At 55.3% G+C, this 19,554-nt stretch overlaps 7 protein-coding genes across 7 annotated transcripts; 5 read left to right on the top strand and 2 right to left on the bottom strand.

Annotated features, from left to right (window-relative positions):
* Window positions 1-993: 993 nt before the first annotated feature.
* On the top strand, window positions 994-2,219 carry LTHEOB_707 (uncharacterized protein; the record flags this gene model as incomplete). The annotated part of the gene is made up of 3 exons (XM_035516395.1): window positions 994-1,394; window positions 1,441-1,821; window positions 1,871-2,219. 3 exons carry the CDS (start codon window positions 994-996, stop codon window positions 2,217-2,219), a joined length of 1,131 nt encoding a protein of 376 aa, XP_035369466.1.
* Window positions 2,220-2,899: 680 nt separating this feature from the next.
* Window positions 2,900-6,651, top strand: LTHEOB_706 (Glycoside hydrolase family 31; the record flags this gene model as incomplete). Its single annotated transcript, XM_035516384.1, has 5 exons — window positions 2,900-3,144; window positions 3,240-3,479; window positions 3,606-3,835; window positions 4,152-5,709; window positions 5,760-6,651. 5 exons carry the CDS (start codon window positions 2,900-2,902, stop codon window positions 6,649-6,651), a joined length of 3,165 nt encoding a protein of 1,054 aa, XP_035369465.1.
* Window positions 6,652-7,218: 567 nt separating this feature from the next.
* LTHEOB_705 (Wd40 repeat-like protein) lies at window positions 7,219-9,769 on the top strand (the record flags this gene model as incomplete). The annotated part of the gene is made up of 5 exons (XM_035516373.1): window positions 7,219-7,338; window positions 7,399-7,501; window positions 7,563-7,799; window positions 7,849-8,959; window positions 9,010-9,769. 5 exons carry the CDS (start codon window positions 7,219-7,221, stop codon window positions 9,767-9,769), a joined length of 2,331 nt encoding a protein of 776 aa, XP_035369464.1.
* Window positions 9,770-11,631: 1,862 nt separating this feature from the next.
* Window positions 11,632-12,569, top strand: LTHEOB_704 (Patatin family phospholipase; the record flags this gene model as incomplete). Its single annotated transcript, XM_035516362.1, has 2 exons — window positions 11,632-12,077; window positions 12,419-12,569. 2 exons carry the CDS (start codon window positions 11,632-11,634, stop codon window positions 12,567-12,569), a joined length of 597 nt encoding a protein of 198 aa, XP_035369463.1.
* A 262-nt stretch (window positions 12,570-12,831) lies between these two features.
* On the bottom strand, window positions 12,832-13,551 carry LTHEOB_703 (Cation-transporting ATPase 4; the record flags this gene model as incomplete). The annotated part of the gene is made up of 2 exons (XM_035516351.1): window positions 12,832-12,847; window positions 13,055-13,551. 2 exons carry the CDS (start codon window positions 13,549-13,551, stop codon window positions 12,832-12,834), a joined length of 513 nt encoding a protein of 170 aa, XP_035369462.1.
* A 1,845-nt stretch (window positions 13,552-15,396) lies between these two features.
* LTHEOB_702 (Transcription factor) lies at window positions 15,397-16,914 on the top strand (the record flags this gene model as incomplete). Its single annotated transcript, XM_035516340.1, has 1 exon — window positions 15,397-16,914. One exon carries the CDS (start codon window positions 15,397-15,399, stop codon window positions 16,912-16,914), a length of 1,518 nt encoding a protein of 505 aa, XP_035369461.1.
* A 637-nt stretch (window positions 16,915-17,551) lies between these two features.
* On the bottom strand, window positions 17,552-18,847 carry LTHEOB_701 (MFS transporter; the record flags this gene model as incomplete). Its single annotated transcript, XM_035516329.1, has 4 exons — window positions 17,552-17,599; window positions 17,729-18,243; window positions 18,351-18,428; window positions 18,502-18,847. 4 exons carry the CDS (start codon window positions 18,845-18,847, stop codon window positions 17,552-17,554), a joined length of 987 nt encoding a protein of 328 aa, XP_035369460.1.
* Window positions 18,848-19,554: the final 707 nt, after the last annotated feature.

Genomic DNA, 19,554 nt, shown 5'->3' with positions numbered 1-19,554 from the left:
GCCTGTGCACCGCTCGCTCCAACGTCACTGCAATCATGACTTCGTTTTTATTTTTACTTTAGACTACAATAGCACCTAAGGCGGCTCTATTTGCTTGGAAAATAATGCTCGGCTCATGCTGTACGTGCCACCAGCACTGCCGAAATTGTGCTCATAATAGTAATTCCTGGGCTTGAACTTGTCAATTAACGAGGCCAGCTCTACAACAGCGTATGAATAAAGATATTCTATTGAATACACTGTTCGGTGTCTAATATTCAACTTCATAAAAAAAATCGATGATTTCTATAAGCATATCATCAGGTGTTGAATGGGGTCTTCTTTTTTTTTTTTTTTTCTTGCGGATGCCGAGAGTAATTTGAGAATGTTTAGATAATACTCGTCGTTTATTTATTATTTTTTTTGCTTGCAACAAAACTAAAGCCATTTGCCTGCAAAGCGCGCTGTAAGTATATGATTATGCGATTCAATGTCATTTACCTCATGCTATCGCAAAGCGATGGCACTGAAGAGTATACAATAGCACGTAACGCGAGCGCGTTAAAACACTTAAAGCTAACCTGATGATATTTTAGGCAATTGTAAAAGTATTCTAAGAGATAATAATGATCTCCGCAAAGTATTATAGGTTCTATTAGTTGCTCTTTAGTTCAAGTCATGCATTATGGCGGAAGGTGGAAAACACAAGAGCAGCATGATCATTACACTGGTTGAGCAAATTGCTCCGTGTTACAGGGCAAAAAACTGTGAATGCAAGTGAGAGTTTCGTGAAGTGACGTCACAGGTTTGCTTGGTGTGTTAGGAGACGCCGTTGCTTCCTTCTGCACGAGGAAGGCACGAACGCACATGCCACCCAAAGACATAAAAGCATCTGCAGTTCAGACCTTCGGCCACTTCCTCTACATCGCACACCCTTCGTTTCATTGCGATAATCGAAACCCTCTGAGATCCTAAACAACCTTCGAACGCCCCGCATCGAGTGCCATCGTGAACATGGGGGTCATCGACGGCCGCTTGGTCCTGAACACTGGCCCTCGGGGCACTACTGCAGCTGACACGTCCAGCTCACTCGCTCGTCTTGTCGACCGCGTCAACGAACTTCATGACACGCCTGAGCTTATCGTCCACAAGACGGAGATTGTCATCGTTGGAGGCTGGACCTTCTCCCTGGATACCATGGAAGTCCTGCAGGCGAAGTACAACAAGTTGGACCTGGAGAACGCTGTCGACACGGACGCGGACGAACCGATGCGTACTGGCGACCTGACCCGTGCTCGTTCGCAGAGCAGCGCTGCCCAGAGCGACACGCCTCGCAAGCATGAGCTTGAGTGGGCGCTCGCCGTCAACTTGATCAAGTCGGTCCTTGAGAAGATTGATGGTCTGAAGTCCCTTGAGTAAGTTGACCCCCGCTGACATTCTCGAGCTAGTTGACTATATTAGATGGGAGACGGATCTTCCCTTCTCCAAGGAGATCTGGGCGGTCATCCCGGAAAACATCCAGAAGCTTAGCCTGAACTTGTTCGTCCCTGATGTCGAGGAGCTCGGTGAACATGACCCCCACCCGGACTACTTCACCCACGATGACCTTATGTATTTGGTCAATTTCAAGAACCTGAGGTCCCTCCGCTTGTACAACATGGTCGAGTCTTTCCAGTCCATCATCTGGGAGACTGTCTGGAAGAACACTGACCTCACCACCCTGGAGCTCGAGATGCGCGACGATCCCATCACCCGTGATGGTGACAACGGCGGAAAGCGTTTCCCTGTCATTGACGACAACTGGAAGTACAACACCAAGCGTGTTGCAGCTGACAAGTATCGGTAAGTGTTTGCATCTCTTTGGCTCCGGTCTGTAACTGATGACGCGCAGTGGCCGTGATGGCTTCGGCTTCCTTCACCACGCGTACGGCTATGGAGAGTATCTGGACTGTGTTGCGATCAGCAAGGGCCGCAACGCCGCAATGCGCACCATGGGCGAACTCAACACGCTGCCCTTGACTACCCTGCGCCTCGGCAACTTTGTTGTCGACGACACGTCCTTCGCGAAGTACTTCGATGGCCTGCGCAAGATTGTCTTCACCCCGAAGTGCGCCGATGCTGGCTTCGTCCTTCCGGAGAAGCTCAATGGAAAGGTAAACATCTTCACCCGTCCGACTGGTATGGGTAAGGGAGGTCCCTCCGAGGTCAGCGTTGAGATGGTGAGTGAGGCTCCTGCCTAAGCTGCTCATAGCTGTCGATGGAGATATGGCGCGGGATCATGTACGGATGGCATGACGTGGCCGCGATAGTGGGATTCATGGATAGTACAAGAGGACTGGCTTGGTATCTGATGTGATCCTCGGTAGTCGAGACTAGCGGATCAATGCAATGGAATTGCGGAATTATTGTGTGAGCTCGCGTGAAGTAGACCCGAAGCGGAAGTAGAGCGCGCCATGGCTGTACATAAGAAAGGACGGTGCGGTGAGGTCGGTAGTCTAGTAGCCGTGGCTCCGACATTCAGCCAATCAGCTTTAGGACCCGCTCGGCAGCTCATCAATGTGAGAGCACGCGACGACGGTCTGAAGCATGAAGAATTACACGATATAGTGCGGCGAATGCGGCGGGAGAGGTCGGTTACCTGTCCTTGGAGTCGACGGAGGTCCCAATCAGGCTGGTGATTCGAATTCCGTAGGTGAGTCAAACACGCCGCCTTTACGCGAGATTGTTGATATTAGCTCGAGCCACGTAAAGCGCCTTCAATCAAGGCACAAAGAACTCGAATGTGTAGAGAGGGATGTTGGGGTTGAAGTGGAGGAGCGGGGAGCAGTTTTCCCGAGGTAGCGTCATCGATCTCTGTGGCCGGGGGTGCCTGTCCCTCATCTCCGTCACAACCTTATTCTAGCCAAACTTCACCTGCGAAATGTCCGACAAGGAGCCTGAGACAACTCTAACAAGATACCGGTACCAGTTTATTTTCGGTGCATGGATATTGGTTACGAGCGCCGCCTTCTTGCGCGTCTCCCGGCAGCCCTACCACTCGCGCTTGAAGTCAGAGCAATACGAAACCATCTTCAAGGGCACCTCCCTCGCCGCCGTCCTCGCCGGGATCGGCCTGGGCGGAGGATTGAACAGGCCTCGGAGCGAAGCCGAAACGGACGGGTCACGGTGAGAGAGACATGCAGGATGTAACCCCACAGAGCCCCAAGCCGGGACGAGGGCGTATTGATGCAGCCAGAAGTCGCCTCTCTGAGCCTCACCAGATCACGGCTTGCGGAAAAGGGCAGCAGTGGAGACGATCGTGCGAGCCGTCTCATGTCGGCCCGCGACCTGCCCAATTGGCCCTGCGACAGCTCAGCAAACCGGCTTGCGCGAGTGGAGGGCCAAGCGGCGCGTCGTGCCTCGCCGTGGGATGACGAGGATGGTGCGGGGAAAAACAGCGCGCGCCTGGCAACCCCAGTCAATCCTACCAAAGTCACCCGGGCCCTCCCCAGCCTGGCAAGGTATGCAAGACATGCCCAGACTTTACAGCCGTATATAAGTCAATGGACAGAGGGCCCGTTTCGTTTCCCTCGCCATTCTTAGTCCTCTTCTGGCTACCGCCACCCCTGGCATTTTGTTTGCAATAGCCTGGCAGCCATGTTGCTCGACCGGCTGTGGCCGATTGCTGCTTTGAGCACCCCCTGCGCCGCAGGCACCGTCTCCGTCCGTCAGAGCTCGGCCTGCCCGGGGTACGCGGCCTCGAATGTCGTCGACTCGGGCACCACCCTTACGGCTGATTTGAGCCTGGCCGGCGCGCCATGCAATGCTTACGGTGATGACCTCACCGATCTCAAGCTTAGTGTGGAATACCAGACCGGTAAGTGATGACTTTACCCTTCTTACATGGCAAAAGTGGGCTGCGAGCAAGGCATTGGGCATCGAGCGGTTCCACCATTTTGATTGGTTGGAGAGGCCATGTACGCCTACGAGTCGCACAGACGCGTGATGGGAAGCTTGCTTATGCAGCAGTCGTGTTTCAAAACCTACGCTGCTCGCCTGTCATATGCCACTTCACCGGATTTCAAGAAAAGCGCTTCTCTCTTTTCCGTCGCGCTTCCCCACTTCGGCATCATCCAGCATAAACTCAAGATTTTATCCGAAACATCCGCTGACGCGCGAAAAATCCACCGCAGCCAATCGCATCCATGTGCAAATCTACGATGCGGCAGAGAGCGTGTACCAGGTCCCAGAATCAGTCCTCCCGCGTCCTACTGCTAGCAATGGCTCTGTCCTAGCTTCGAGCGCCGCTATCCGCTTCAAGTGGGTGGAGGAGCCGTTTTCGTTCTCAGTCGTCCGCTCGGCGACTAACGAGACGCTCTTCGATACTGCGGATTCACCTCTGATCTTCGAATCTCAGTATCTGAGGCTGCGTACCAAATTGCCCAGTAACCCCAATATCTACGGTTGGGGTGAGCATAGTGACTCGTTCCGCTTGAATACTACGAATTACACCCGCACCATTTGGAATCGCGACTCGTACGGCGTGCCACCAGGAAGTAACCTGTACGGCGCGCATCCCGTCTACTACGACCACAGGGGAGCTGCCGGTACTCATGGTGTCTTCTTGCTCAACTCCAATGGAATTGAAGTCAAGATCAACAACACGGCAGAAGATGGCCAATATCTGGAGATCAACACTCTGGGTGGAATCTTCGACTTCTATTTCCTTGCGGGACCTACTCCAAAGGATGTCAGCAAGCAGTATGCCGAGGTTGTAGGGCTGCCTGCAATGCAGGCATACTGGGCCTTTGGCTTTCACCAGTGCAGATATGGATACCAAGATGTGTACGATGTTGCCGAAGTCATCGCCAACTACTCGCTGGCAGAAATTCCGTTGGAGACCATGTGGACTGACATCGACTACATGGAGCTCCGCAAAGTCTTCACGCTTGATCCAGAGCGCTTTCCACTGGAAAAGGTGCGCCAGGTGGTTGATTACCTTCACGCACATCAGCAACACTACATTGTCATGGTTGATCCGGCCGTCAAGCATCTTGATAACCCAGCATACGATGCCGGGGCGGCAGAAGACGTATTCCTCAAGACCTCCAACGGCTCTTACTTCCTTGGTGTCGTCTGGCCTGGTCCAACGGTGTTCCCAGACTGGTTCCACCCCAACACTCAGCCGTACTGGACTGATCAGTTTGCGAGCTTCTTCAACGCTGAGACAGGTGTGGATATCGATGCTCTCTGGATCGACATGAACGAACCGGCCAACTTCTGCAACTGGCCCTGCTCGGACCCCAGTGCGTACGCGGAGGCGAACAATCAGCCGCCCGACCCACCGCCAGTTCGGAACAACAGTGGTAGACCTATCCCAGGCTTCCCCGCCGACTTCCAACCGGCCGGAGTCACGTCTGCTGCTAGGATGCTGTTCAGGCGCCAGTCCGCTGCGACAAAGTCCGGTCTTCCAGGCCGGGATCTTGTGGATCCACCGTACAAGATTCAGAACCTCGCTGGCTCGCTCTCGAACAAGACAGTCGACACGGATGTGATTCACTACAATGGCCTGGCCGAGTATGACACGCACAATCTGTACGGCACCATGATGTCGACTGCCAGCAGGATCGCCATGGAGAACCGTAGGCCTGGCCGACGGCCGCTGATCATCACGCGAAGCACTTTCGCTGGCGCTGGTAGGCATGTCGGGCACTGGCTGGGCGACAATCTGTCCCAATGGGAGCAATACAGGTCAGGTTTCCCCACAGTGAAAGGAAGAAGCTCGCGCTAACTCTGCATAGGTTCTCCATCTCACAGCTACTCCAGTTTGCGACCCTTTACCAGGTCCCAATGGTAGGCTCAGATGTGTGCGGCTTCGGCTCCAACACGACAGAATCTCTGTGTGCGCGCTGGGCCTTGCTCGGAGCGTTTTCGCCGTTTTACAGAAACCACAACGAGCAGGGTGCAATCTCGCAGGAGTTCTACCGCTGGCCGCTCGTGACGGACGCAGCAAAGACGGCCATCAACACGCGCTACCAGCTGCTTGACTACTTCTACACGGCCTTCCATCGGCAGACGCAGACGGGCGAGCCAGCCATCAACCCGCTGTTCTACCTGTACCCAGAAGACGCCAAAACGTTCGACATCGACCTGCAGTACTTTTACGGCGACGCGCTGCTCGTCAGCCCCGTGACCGAGGAGAACGTCACGAGCGTCGACATCTACCTGCCCGACGATGTCTTCTACGACTTCTGGACGGGCGATACGGTGCGCGGTAACGGTTCGGTCGTCACGCTCGACGATGTGCCCTACACGTCCATCCCGCTGCACGTGCGCGGCGGAACCATCGTCCCCCTGCGCGCCGCGTCCGCAAACACGACGACGGAGCTGCGCAAGCAGAACTTCACGCTGCTGATCGCGCCGGGGCTGGATGGCACGGCGAGCGGGAGGCTGTATCTGGATGAGGGTGATGCTGTCGAGCAGCCGGCGACGTCGGAAATCGAATTCACGTACGACGGGCGCACGCTGGGGCTGAGCGGCACGTTTGGTTACGATTCGGGGGTGGTGATTAGCGGGGTGCGCGTGCTGGGGGGTTCTTCGTCTTCTGGTAGCAATGGCACGGAGCATGCGGTGAAGGCGGCACAGAGAGAGGTCGCTATCGGGCTGGATGCGGCGGCGCAGGTAGCTTTGTAGAAAACAGGAAATGTATGGAGTCGGCTGAGCGGTCGATACGCGTGACTTGCGGGGAGATTGTTCCGGCCAATGGCGAAGTTGCGAACGACATGGTTGCGGGTTGGCTCGACTTGTGGCTCATTGTGCTGCCCGTTTGGGATGGCGCGTCGGCGCGTCTTTGGCGCGGGAGGCTCCAGGATCACGATCGCGGAAGGCGGAAGGCGGGCGTTAGGCCAAGCGCTGCGCGTCCCTTTGAAGCGGCCCGCAAGCATGCGAGACGGACGGAGCTGGTTGTGTCACGCTCACCCTGTGCCAGATGCGCGCTTGGCCCGGCGTGTGCAGGCTGCCCGGTCGCCCAGAAAGGCGCAGGCCCCGGTCCTTAGCTGCTGCTCTTCCAAACACCTGAGCCCGTTGCAGACCACACTACAACATCCGCGCGCCCACCTCCGCCCATCCCGGCCCGCCTCCTTGCTTCCCACGCCCGACAAAGCCGCCCCAGCCCACCTCCACATTGACCACGAAGCCAACCACTGTTCCTCACCACCGTGATCCCACCACGCCGCGGCGCCGGCTGCCCCCTCAGCCACCATGAAGGCTGCTCCATTGCTCGTCGCCTGGCACGACGACAACGCCGCCATCTACTCCGCCCACTTCGAGCCCCACGGAAAGGGCCGTCTGGCCACAGCGGGTGGCGATAACAACGTCCGGGTAAGCTTCCCTCAACCTCAGCTCGCCGTGTTTACCCCAGCTTGCTGACACCCAAAGTAGCTCTGGAAGATCGAAGGCTCCGGCGAGGACCGCAAGGTCACCTACCTATCCACCCTCGTCAAGCACACTCAAGCCGTCAATGTCGTCCGATGGTGCCCCCGAGGTACGCCCAACCCTCCTCCCTTCGCTGCTCCCGTCATCCTCTGATAACAGCCTTCCCGCAGGCGAGCTCCTCGGCAGCGCCGGTGACGACGGCAACGTCCTGCTGTGGGTTCCGTCCGAGACCCAGACCCATCGCCCCTTTGGCGAAGACGGCCTGGACGACAAGGAAACATGGCGGGTGAAGCACATGTGCCGGTCATTGGGCTCCGAGATTTACGACATGGCCTGGTCGCCAGACGGCGCATTTTTCATAACCGGCAGCATGGACAACATCGCGCGCATTTACAACACCCAGAATGGTAGGCACCCTCCGTCTGCAGCTCCGGGAAGCTTGCTGACCCCGACTAGGCCAAATTGTGCGCCAGATCGCCGAGCACAGTCACTACGTCCAGGGCGTTGCCTGGGATCCGCTGAATGAATTCGTCGCGACGCAATCCTCGGACCGCTCGGTGCACATCTACACCCTGAAGACCAAGGATGGCCAGTTTTCCCTTGCGCAGCACAGCAAGGTCACCAAAATGGACCTTCCCGCGCGTCGCGTGTCGAATAGCAGCCCTGCCCCTCCAGACCTTACATCGCAAAGCAGTCGAGCTTCATTCGTCGGAGAAGGCTCCGCTCCAGCCATTGGGTCCCCCACCCCCTCTGCGCCGGGTACACCTGCGTCGTTAGCTCTGCCCATGAATCCGCCCACATCGCACAGCCGCCGCTCTTCCTTTGGCTCGCAGTCCCGCCGCTCCGTCTCTCCGGCTCCGTCCTCGATGCCGCTTCCCGCGGTTATGCCGTCGACGTCGCCCAACATTCATGCGGGATTGGCTGTTCGCAACGCAAGTATATACGCCAATGAGACTCTCACCTCGTTTTTCAGGCGCCTCACTTTCGCTCCGGACGGAAGTCTTCTTTTCACTCCGGCTGGTCAGTACAAGACGCTGAATCCCGGTAATTCCGACGCGGCCAAGACCTCGGACGACATCATAAACACAGTCTACATCTACACACGAGCCGGTCTCAACAAGCCTCCAATTGCCTATCTACCAGGCCACAAGAAGCCTTCGATTGCCGTACGATGCTCGCCGGTCTACTACCAGCTACGAGATAGCCCCCCTCCCACGAGGCAAATCACCATTGACACGTCTTCCGCTGATGAGGAGATTCTCGCTTTGCCTGAGCCAGCGCTGCCCTCGAAGCCCCCGCGATCGTCTTCTTCAATGGACCCTCCGCCCATTACCAGCGCGCCCTCGCCGTCCCCCAGTGCGGCGGCAGCATCGCCAAGACCTGATTCTGAGAACGGTGCAGCCGCTTCTCCTCTACCTTCAGGGCCTCCAATGGCATTCAGCCTTCCGTATCGCATGGTTTATGCAGTGGCTACGCAGGATGCTGTGCACATCTATGACACGCAACAACAGAAGCCGTTGTGCATTGTCAGCAACCTTCATTTTGCGACTTTTACTGATCTTGCCTGGTAATTTCTCTTTAAAACATTCCAAGAAATTTTAACTAATGTTTGAACAGGTCTACGGACGGTAGCACGCTCCTGATGACATCTTCTGACGGCTTCTGCTCCTGCCTCACGTTTGCGCCAGGTGAATTGGGACAGGTGCATCCCGGCCCGGCGAAGCACCACCCCGCGTCAATCAACACCACAACCACGACGTCGAACCAATCTACGCCGACCCCCACGCCGACCCAGGCTTCTGCCCCACCCGTCCCGAAACCCTCAAGTTCCGGCTCCGGCTCCGCCTTCCCGGCTTCGCCATCTTCGTTCGCTCCCGCCCGACCGGCCAGCCCTGCCCGCTCCATGTCCGCTTCGTCCGTTGCGACGCAGTCGTCGTTCGCCCCCGGCCCCGACCCGAACGTCGCCCTTAATCAGCAGACGCCGTCGATCAGCGCGGTTCCCGGCGTCGCCGCGGCCAACTCGGGTCCCGTCGGACAGATGCCAATGTGGACGCCGCCGCACACGCCCATGCCTGGTGGCGGCACGCAGGGTGGAACTCACAGCGCGGCTAGTTCTGTTAGTGGTATTAACCCTCCGCCCGGTAGTGGACGCCGCGAGAGCGAATCGGAGAAGGAAGGTGAGCCTGCAGCGCCGGCGGCAGCAGCTAAGGAGACGTCATCGAAGAAGAAGAGGGAAGGCGACAAGGATGAGAAAGGCCCGGCCTCGAAGAAGAGGAGGATTGCGCCGACGTTGGTTAGTACGACGGAAGGTGGTGCGGTACCGCAGGAGGGACAGGAGCAGGATCAGGGACAGGGAGAACCGCCTGCTGCTGAGTGATGAGTGGATGATGGATGATGGATGATCGACTTTTCTTTTGTGATTGCTTTCGATTTCTCTTCTTTGCAGCATTTTCGAGATGGGGAACACGCGGGAAATGATGGTGTCACGGGAGTTTTTCATTATATATGGGCATGGGATTCATGATGGATGAAAGCCCCCTTTTCCTTTTTTTTTATGTGTGCATTTTCTCTTTTTCCCCCTTCCTATAACAGTTTTCCTCGCTCTCTCTATCTCTCTCTCTTTCTCTCTTCTTTTCGGGCTGCTGGGCAGGCGGGAAGGGTTTTGAAAAGGGCTGGATCCTGGGAAAGTTTCTCGTTTTTCTTTTCCCTGTTTCATTTTCTTTTCTCTTCTCTTACTCGGGCACTAACGCTTTTATGCGTATGCAAGCAAGCAAGAAACGGGGGATGATATGAAATCTTGATGAAGAGAGGACGTATGCGTGTGGAAATGAGGGAGAGGAAGGAGGGAGTGGGGAAGATAAAGATGGGATCGTGGATCGTGCAGTCTCGCAGTTGGGGGTTGGGTGGAGGAATGAAGAAGGGGAAAAACTGGAAATGATGAGAAATGGAAATGGAAATCGAGATATATATGAGTGTGTTGTCTGTGTGTGTTGCAGTCTGGTCTGGTACGATTACCCCCCATTTGTAGTAGTAGTAAGTAGTAGTAGTGATAGTAGTAAAGCCTTAGTAAACTCATTGCCGTGAGGTATTTCGTTGTGTTTAGATTTTTTTTTTTCGGAGGGGAATATAGAGCAAGGAGGGATAAAAATGCGTGTTTATGTATGTGAGGGTGGTTAGAGAGGTATGAAGGGATGCGTGTGTTAGATAGAGTGGGGCTTCTTTCTTTTGGATTTTGCTGTTCTTTTTTGGAAAACGAATGCAGTCGAGACGCGTTGTTGAGAAATAGAAATAATGTGATTGGATATCTTGAGATTTGCCTCCTCCTTGGGAGTTCGGCATCTTCCTTTCTCATTCTAAGAGGAGAACGCTAGAGATGGTTAGTTACTAGTGATTGGCTTCTAAGTAGTACCACCAAGTCACTATGTACTCTCTTTTTTTCACGAGCGGGGAAACGGGACGCGGGACGGGAGGGGAGAGGAGACGGGAGGAGGTAAGGTAGTAGCACGCGTCCGGCGCGCGTGCGCGTGGCGCGGATCACCCGCGCCCACGTCATCTGTGCAATCCATCCTGGCCGGGCTCCGTCACGCGCGCGCGTGCGCTTCGCGTCTTATCTTCTCTTGCTTCTTTGGGTGTAGGCAGCAAGCTAAGGCTGGCTTGTCCGTTCGTGAGACGACAACCTTTTTTTTTTTTCTAAATCTTATCTATTTCTTTACGCATCGCCAGGCTTACGGGTTTGAGAGCTTAACGGATTTGGTTTGAGTGAAAGTGAAAGAGGTGAGAAACAAGTTCACGACTAAATCAAAGACGCCTTCCATTCCCTGCCTCACTCTGACAAGTGCAACTGCTGGCGGCAAACACCGGAGAAACGCCGAGCAACGACGACGACACACCGCAGCGATTGATATCTGCTGCCTTCGCAACTCCGCCGCTTGCTCTCTGTTTCTTTCTTTTTTTCCTCCCTCGTCACGCTTTCGAGGTGAAGCCTCCTTGCCAAGTCAGTCGGTTCCGTTTTAGCCGGACCTACGACCAACTTGCCATTTCTGCAACCCAGTCTTCCATCACCACCATCATCATCATCATCATCAACATCACCATCCCGTATTCCAACTCCCGCGTATTCGTATCTCCACACCCCCTTACCAGCCCTTTCGCCAGCCCCAACCTTCATCTAGCAAGAGGCGTCTCTCATCTCACCCTTAATTTTCCCTTCAATACTTCAACGACGACGACACGCCACAGATGGCAAGCGGGAGTGGACCTGCGGCTGCGCCACTACAGCCACTGCAGCCACAACTTCAATCGCTACCGCCACTCTACGCACAGCGGCCGGCGTACAGCTTCACCATCCCGAGCCTGCACAACGACAGCAATGCCGCCGGCGAAGGCGTGCAGCTGGAGTGTCGGGTGTACCATCCGCCGGGGTACGTGGCGGGGTTGATGGCAATGAGGTCGGATGCGAAGGCGGAAGGGGAGCGTGAGGAGGAGGACGACGACGGGGACGATGATCGGATGGTGATGAGCGGAAGGAGGGGGAGCGTGAGGAAGTCGATGGAGAAGAAGAAGAAGGCGGCGATAATAGCGCATCCGTACGCGCCGCTGGGCGGGAGCTACGATGATCCGGTGGTAGGGAATGCGGGCGCCGAGATGCTGGCGCTGGGGTGGGTGGTTGGGACGTTTTGTTTTCGGTGAGTGTGGTTGTGGTGGTGTTGACTTTTTTTCCCTTTCTTTTTCTTGTTCCTTGCTCCCCTTCTATTTCAGAGCTGTGGTTTCGTCTTGTTTGTTGTTGTTTTTTTTATGTGGGGATTTTGCGATTGGACTTTATGAGACATGCTGCTGACGAAAGGAGCGCTTTGATCTGAGCAACAGCGGCTCACACGCTGGCCGTCACGGTGCCGATCAACATCACCATCATCACGCGAATGGGAAGACCAGCTGGACGGGGAAACCCGAGTTGCAGGATTACAGCTCGTTCGTCGGGCTGATGGTGGAATACATGCGCTCTCTGCACGAGGGGCTACACCAGCAGCAACGGCATCATGACCAAGGTCACGACGCATCATCAAGCGGCACAAAAGCAGACGATGAACGCAAAATTCGGGATGATACCGATCACATCGACCAAGAAGAAGACCCCATCCATCTCATTCTCGCCGGCTACTCTTATGGCTCCCTCGTAGCATCCCGCTTGCCACCCTTAGCCACCCTTCTGGCCCCGTTCTATCCCAATCCTTCTTCTGCACCGGCTGCGGGTTCTGTTTCATCAGAGATATTGCTCCGAGCGCGCCGTCTGGCGTCAGAAACGCTCGCAGAAGCACAACGACAGCGCGGACGGGAACAGTCAAGCACGAAGCACCGCAGCAGCCCCGTAACCATCGGCGGCGAGGAAAGCAGTAGAAGTAGCAGCGACGGCGGAGCGCAGGGGCGGAAGAGTAAAGATCATCAGACGAGACGGAGTCTGGACGTGGGGAGGGGAGCGGAGAAGTTGAAAAGGGCGTGGGAGAGGCATCATCATCATCATCACCATCAGCACAGTAGTCATTCACACAACACGCCTTCGCCTCCGGGAGCAAAAGAAGGGGAAGAAGAACCCAATGAAGGCAGACACGAACAACAGGGAAGGACGGAAAGGGGCCCGTCGCTGCCGCTTTGCGAGCCGGCATACCTGCTCATCTCGCCGCTGCTGCCGCCCACGTCCCTGGCCATCGCGCCGGGGCTGGCGACGTCGTTGCCGGGGTTACCTGCCGTGCCGGTGTTGTCATCGGCGTCTTCGTACTTCGCGGCGGCGGGGCGGAGGCTCGGGTTCTCTTCTGGTGGTGGTGGTGGTGATGTCGACGGTGGCGGTGAGGGTAGTAGTAGTAGTGATAGTCCCGATCCGCTTCTGAGGTACCCGACTTTGGCTATTTTCGGCACGGATGACGCGTTCACGAGCGCTAAGCGGTTGGGGCGGTGGGCGGAGGGGATGAGAGATGCGTCGAGGGCGCGGAGCCCGGGGTTCGAGGGCGTCGTGGTGGAGGGGGCGTCGCATTTTTGGCAGGAGAGGGGCGCGATGGCGAGGCTGAGGGCGGAGGTTAGGGGTTGGGTTGGGAAGTTGTGAGGATGGTATGTCGTCGACGGAATGAGGTGGGCTTCTTGGGAGTGGTGTGGCGGCGAGGGCCCCATATACGGGGAGAATGATTGACGGGGAAGGTACGTGGATGCGGAGGTTATATACAAGGTGGAAGATATCGCTTGCTGATCTCGAGCTTCTGGTCAAGTATGTTGTGTTGGGTGGTAGCCATCCCTGTGGATTCTCCAACACTTATACATACGTCTATCCCTGGTTACGCTTGAAAGGAATCTGTAACGTGTGCTGTAGGCTGATTCAAGGCCAGAATCTTCATAATAGATAGAGTATCTACATCTTCCGGCCTGTGCCTACACCTTCTGGTCCATGCACATATCCCCTACCCCATGTACGCTTATCTGCCAGGGCACATCCAACAGTCAGTGTCTCCGCGTGTTTTGCCAGACCAACAGTAGGCGCCGTCTCCACCGCCTGAGGCTCTTGTACACTACATAGAATATTCAGTTTACCTTATTCAACTGGAAGATACATTATGGACACTTGCCTTTGTGCCTTCACAACAAGGCTTGTTAGTGAAGAGGACCTTGCAAGAAGAACCGTTGCATTTCTAGACGATTGAAATTTTAGTCTCGTAGGGTACACATAGTGAGAGACAGTAGCTTACACCGCAAGACAGATGACCTGCGTTACACTGAGAACTAAAAATCTGAGCTTCAACACCAATAATGGCGTTGAAAAGAAGGACGACGGAGACTATGGTGAGACGCATAATATGGCTAAATCTGATCGTAGAGTTAGAGGTAACGAGAAGTATCTGAGGAATCGAAATTCGAACTGCACAAGTGGCGTATTTATAAAAACTTTTTATTAGGAATTACGTTTCACTGGTTAATACTAAAATGTATTGAGATGTGCCCTGAGTAACACCCTGCTGGATTAGCGCTAGCAGCACAATGAGTAGCGGTACTGCGAGTAGCGTAACCACAAGTAGTAAAACCTTAAGTAGCGAAGCCTTGAGTAGCGGCAGGGAAAGAACACTAGAGCTACAAGTAGTGAATCTACAGGCGGGTATTAGTAGCAAAGAAAAGCGAGCAGCAGCAAAACTTTCTTTTTAAAAAAATGCGCTTATTTATCGTTGTCTCGGAATTATTGTGGTTGGGGTAACTATTCCACTATCAGGCGACTACCAGTCGAATGCCCAGGGTGGAGTATTCTCCCACCTTTTACTTCAGCCACTACGGACTCTGGGGGCGGACGCTTGTCCTTTTTTACATGGCACAAAAATTTCCTTTGTATCGCCAGGACACTAAATTTTGGGTATGGAGCATGGAGCCCCAGTAAACTGAAATTTTGCCACTGCAGCCATCGCAGAACATTGAAACGAATCCTGTATACTGGGTACCCTCATACCTACCGGAGGCTATAGGGCATGGCTAAATAGAACGAATTGTTCGACAACGCTGAACGGCTACTACATGGTTCAATCTCGAACACCATCACTGTACCACTTTCTCCCCGGGTACGATTAAGGGCGTGGATTTTATATCAAACTGCTTCCAGAGTTGAGCTGAGTAGTGCCGGCCGCCAGTGTAGGGGTGTTAAGCACTCATGGGTTGTTCGGAGAAAGCGGCGTTTGGCTCGGCGAGGCGCATGGCTACTTGCATGAAACAAGAGAACGAAATGAGACACCAGCACTGAAACAAGCACAAAGAAAAACACGATATGTAGGAAGCAAGACGCCATTGTGGTTAAAATAGCTGAGACTGGTGAAGATACATGTGCGGACCTCTAGAATGTGCCGAGAAAACGACAGTAAGAGCTATAAAGACGCTGCGTTGGCTGGATATATTCCATACTGTGATAATTCAGATACACTCGAAGCAAACAACACACGCAAAAGCAACTTTCCCATCGTCAACAACCACCCCTCTGTCTGAGCCATGCTGCGGCGTGTACATTCGCTATTCGGACGGCACTGCGCACGTGTCAACCCCGATCGCGTCTTCAACGGTGAAGTGTTCGACACTCCGGAATCGCTCGAAGCGTTCGAAGCTGTCCAGTGGAACCGTGACCCTACCACTACCCCCGCGCCATGTGCAGCCCCTCGGTGGGCCGATGGCGACGACCGCCCATCCCATTCAGATTCAATCATGGTAGCCGTTGGAGTTGACCAGCTGTGTTCTTTCGACGGTCGGCCTACCCAATATGTCGCTTGCGTTATCTTCTTCGCTCCCATGTCCCCTTCCAACCAGACGCTCGTGTGTATCCACGATGCGACTGAAATGTTGCTCAGACATCGTCTAGAGCTAGAAACAGCCGTTCGCGCGCTGAAGATGGTCCAGCACATGATCCTCAAGGTCAATCCAAGCATCAAACAGGTCGTCATCAAGACTTCTCCATCCCTCGTACGCACCGCGACCTCTCAGTTACCCATGTGGGAAGAACCCGATGGCTTATTGGAGGCCAATGTGGGCCGGATAATGAATGGGGACGCCTTGCTGGACCTCTCGCGTCACATCCGCGGGCTCGAAAACATGGGAATCCTGGTCCAGTTCTTCCCGGCGCTCCAATCGCGGAACCAACAAGCCTACGCCGTAGCCGGACACGTGCTCCTTTCGAAGCCTTGGGACGCGGACGCGGTGGTGGTGGCGGAGCCGGAGCCATCATCGGCCATGCACGTAGCGTCGTCGTCGTCGTCCATCACGAATATGCCTCAACCCTCTACAGCACGGTGGCAACATGGCGAAAGAAGCGGCACCACCGAGCTCGACGTCCTCGTCATATCGCTCCGCACCCTCCCCGACTGCGAGTACATAACCGTGCGCAGGCTCTTCCGCGCATCGCGCCGCTACCACGTGGCCAACAACAGCTCGGCCGCCTTGCACGCCCTGGAGCTCCACCGCCCTACGACCATCCTGGTCACCGGCGTCGGCATATGGGAACCCGGCGCCCGAGCACTCCTCAAGCTGCTCGCGAGATGCGCCGAAGACGGCGGCGCCACCGTCGTCTTCAGCTACTTCCTCGGCGACGACGTCATCACCCCTACCGGATACGCCTTCCAACAGTCCTTTTCCTCCCTCTTCGGCCTGCGCTGGCGCCTGCTCCCGTACCGCCGTCACCTGGCGTTCAGCTACAACCCTGCTGCGGCCATCGCACCGATCACGGCAGGTTGTCTGCCCCACATGTACCAGCCCACCACGGGCGGGCTCTTCGAGGGCGTGTTGCGCCGCAGCGCGCTCTTCCTGCCCAGCACGCACGTGCGTCTGTCGGAAACGCTGAATGGAGGGGAGTGGGTCGGTTGTGGTGTGGATGTCGGACCCGCGCAGGATGCGACGGTTTCGTTGCCGGTGCCCGCTGCGATGGCGCCGGTTGGGCGCGGGTGGGTTGGGGTTGTTGGAAGTGTCTGCGCTGATGAGGAGACGGACCAGATCGTCTATTCGATGTGCGGCCTGGGATAGGTACTGTTTGTTGTTGTCACGACTACGGCTGGGTTTGGGAGAGGGTGTTGCGACCCTTCACTTTTCGATACTTTGCTGGTTTGTTTTCCTTGCTGCATGGCACCTCAGTATTTCGTTGTAGTTTCCTTACTGTCATTTCCTTGCTGTAAATAGCTGAAAAGTCATGTACATAAGAAGTTTGTTGAAAAGATTGGCTCTATTCCTTTTCCATCTCAGCGCATCCACACTGCTTTGAGTTCCGCGGTTGCGAGTCGGCCATGATATCACGGTTCACCTCATATCCACTCACTAGCGTCTAATGAACCTCAGTGAGGACCCTCTTCCCCCCACGAACTTTGTTGAGTGCCCAGTCATGGAAACGGGCCACGTTACATAGCTCAAGTAGATGTATACAAACAATTCATTAATCCAGGCGGATCAATCCGCCAGCGATGCGTTCTGAATATCTATTGTGCTCATTGTTGTTCCTTGATCCAATCACTCTTACATATGAGCCCTCGTACGCAAAGCCTCGTCAATTGAAGTTGAATATTTTCAGGTTCAAATTGAGTTACCTGGCAAAAGTTCGGAGAAGCAGACCCGTGTCCCTCTCCAACCCCCCCAAAAAAAACACATCACCCAGCGCCATGCATCCGTACTACAAAATAGCAACCGCATTGGGCGGGCTCGCAACACCGCCAGGAACCTAAAAAAACAACCCCAGGCGTTAGCATCCGCGCAACAAACCCCCCATCTTCTCCCTCCTCAACGCCCCCAAAGCCACCGCCTCCCTCCCCCCCACCAAACAAAAAAAAAAAAAGCATTCAACACTCACCTTCAACGGCACACTACTAAAAAAACAACTCCACCTCCCCTCCCTCTCACAGTACTCCGCCAACCCCTCCAAATCAAACAACTCCCCAATCGGCATGCCCCAACCCGCAAGCAACCACTGATGCAACGTATGCTCCGCATCCGCGTGGGCACCCAACACCGGCCCCCGCTCAAAACTCGGCGCGTCGCTCGCCACAGCGCTGAAGCCTTGCTCCCACATCCACCGCAGCGTCGCCCGCCCGGCCTCTAGCCCGATGAAGTCGGGGGAGCTGCGGGTGGATATCGCGCGCTGCTCGCTGGGGGTGAGGCGCTTGAGAGCGGCGTCGAGGCCCGTGCGGAGGAGGAGGATGTCGCCGCGGTTGATGGTGATGGAGCGCTCGGCGATGAGTTGGTGGATGTGGGCGAGCGGGATGGGCTGCGATGTGAAGGGCGAGAGCGGGATGGAGTGCGCGGTGGCCCAGCTGGCGTAGTCGAGGAGGATGGCGCGGCCTTGGATGCCGCCGGTGCGGAGCCAGGCTGGTGGGGGGAGGAGGGTTAGTTGGGGGTGTGCGGAGGGAGTGGGGAAGATGGGGAGGAGGGAGGAGGGAGGAGGGAGGAGGGAGGAGGGAGGCGGGCGGGCGTACCGTTGGTGCCGATGACGTCGGATTTTAGGATGTCTTCTTGCGTGTGGCCCATGTAGTAGCATTTGTGTTTTTGGTTGCCTGGTTGGGGGATACATAAGCCGGGGAGCCTTGGGAACAGGTGGGAAAAAAAAGAATGGTTGCTAAAACAAACCGTAGTGCCGGAAGCCATCCCACTGCGAGCTCGACTGCGTGTTGAAATGCAGCACATCATCGTTGACGCTCCGCCCCGCGCCTCGTTGGTTGATTTCGTGCTTGAACGGCTGCCGGTCGAAGCTGGGGAACTCGGGCTGGTTCAGCGGCAGGTCGAGCGAGAAGCGCACCCCCGTCTTGATTTCTTTCGCTGCGGCCGCGACCGTTTCGGGCGTGAGCAGGTTGAGCATGCCCAGCTCGTCGTTTTCGCCGAAGAGCCCCCACGCGTTGCCCGGCGGGCCCTTGGGGTCCAGCGTCAGCGCGTCGAATTCGGGGATCTTGGGGAGGGTTGCGTCGGTGAAGGGCATGGTCGTGGTGGTGGTGATTGGTTGTTCCAAGAGGTTCACGAAGAATGGAGGCAGCTCGTCCGCATTGAATGTGGCAGCAGCGGTTTGTTTGTTCAGCGGGGTATTTTCTTGCGTGGAGAGGTGAGAGACCCACTCTCCCCGCACTCCACTCTCGGGGAAGCTCACCCCGCGGCGGATAAGTTTCCGATGGGGAACGTCGTCATCGCTGCAACGCGATTGTGCAGAATAACAAATATTCGGTACATTTCTACTCGAGGCTAACTTTAAGAGTAACAAATAATCTCAAATGAGAGTTTTATTGAATGGGTAACTGTTGCATCATCACGCAGGTGCGGGGAGACTCACAGAGGCAGCACATGTTCATGCAAACCTTCATGGCAGAATAAGAACCAATTGACCCAAGCTTAGCTCGTCTTGAATATCTGCATGCGTATATAATGCGTGAGGGCTCGACCCCGTATGTGTACACATACAAATCGTGGGGCCGACGCTTAATATTGTGACCGAGTGCTTCTGTTCATTGGTTCATTGTAGACGTGGATGATGAGCAACTGTTGGAAGCTCAGCATCAATTGTGCGACGATAATGTCAGAACGCTTGATACAGCCGAAACACTGAAAAATTTAACACAGGGAGAGAGCGCAACAACAGCCTTATGAAAGAAACGGAAGTATGTGGTCGCATTGTAAGAAAGGCACTGTCTGATG

The sequence above is a fragment of the Lasiodiplodia theobromae genome (assembly GCF_012971845.1).
Source record: "Lasiodiplodia theobromae strain AM2As chromosome Unknown scaffold_2, whole genome shotgun sequence".
In the NCBI taxonomy this organism is placed as follows: Eukaryota; Fungi; Ascomycota; class Dothideomycetes; order Botryosphaeriales; family Botryosphaeriaceae; genus Lasiodiplodia; species Lasiodiplodia theobromae.
This window is presented reverse-complemented; position numbering and strand designations above follow the sequence as displayed.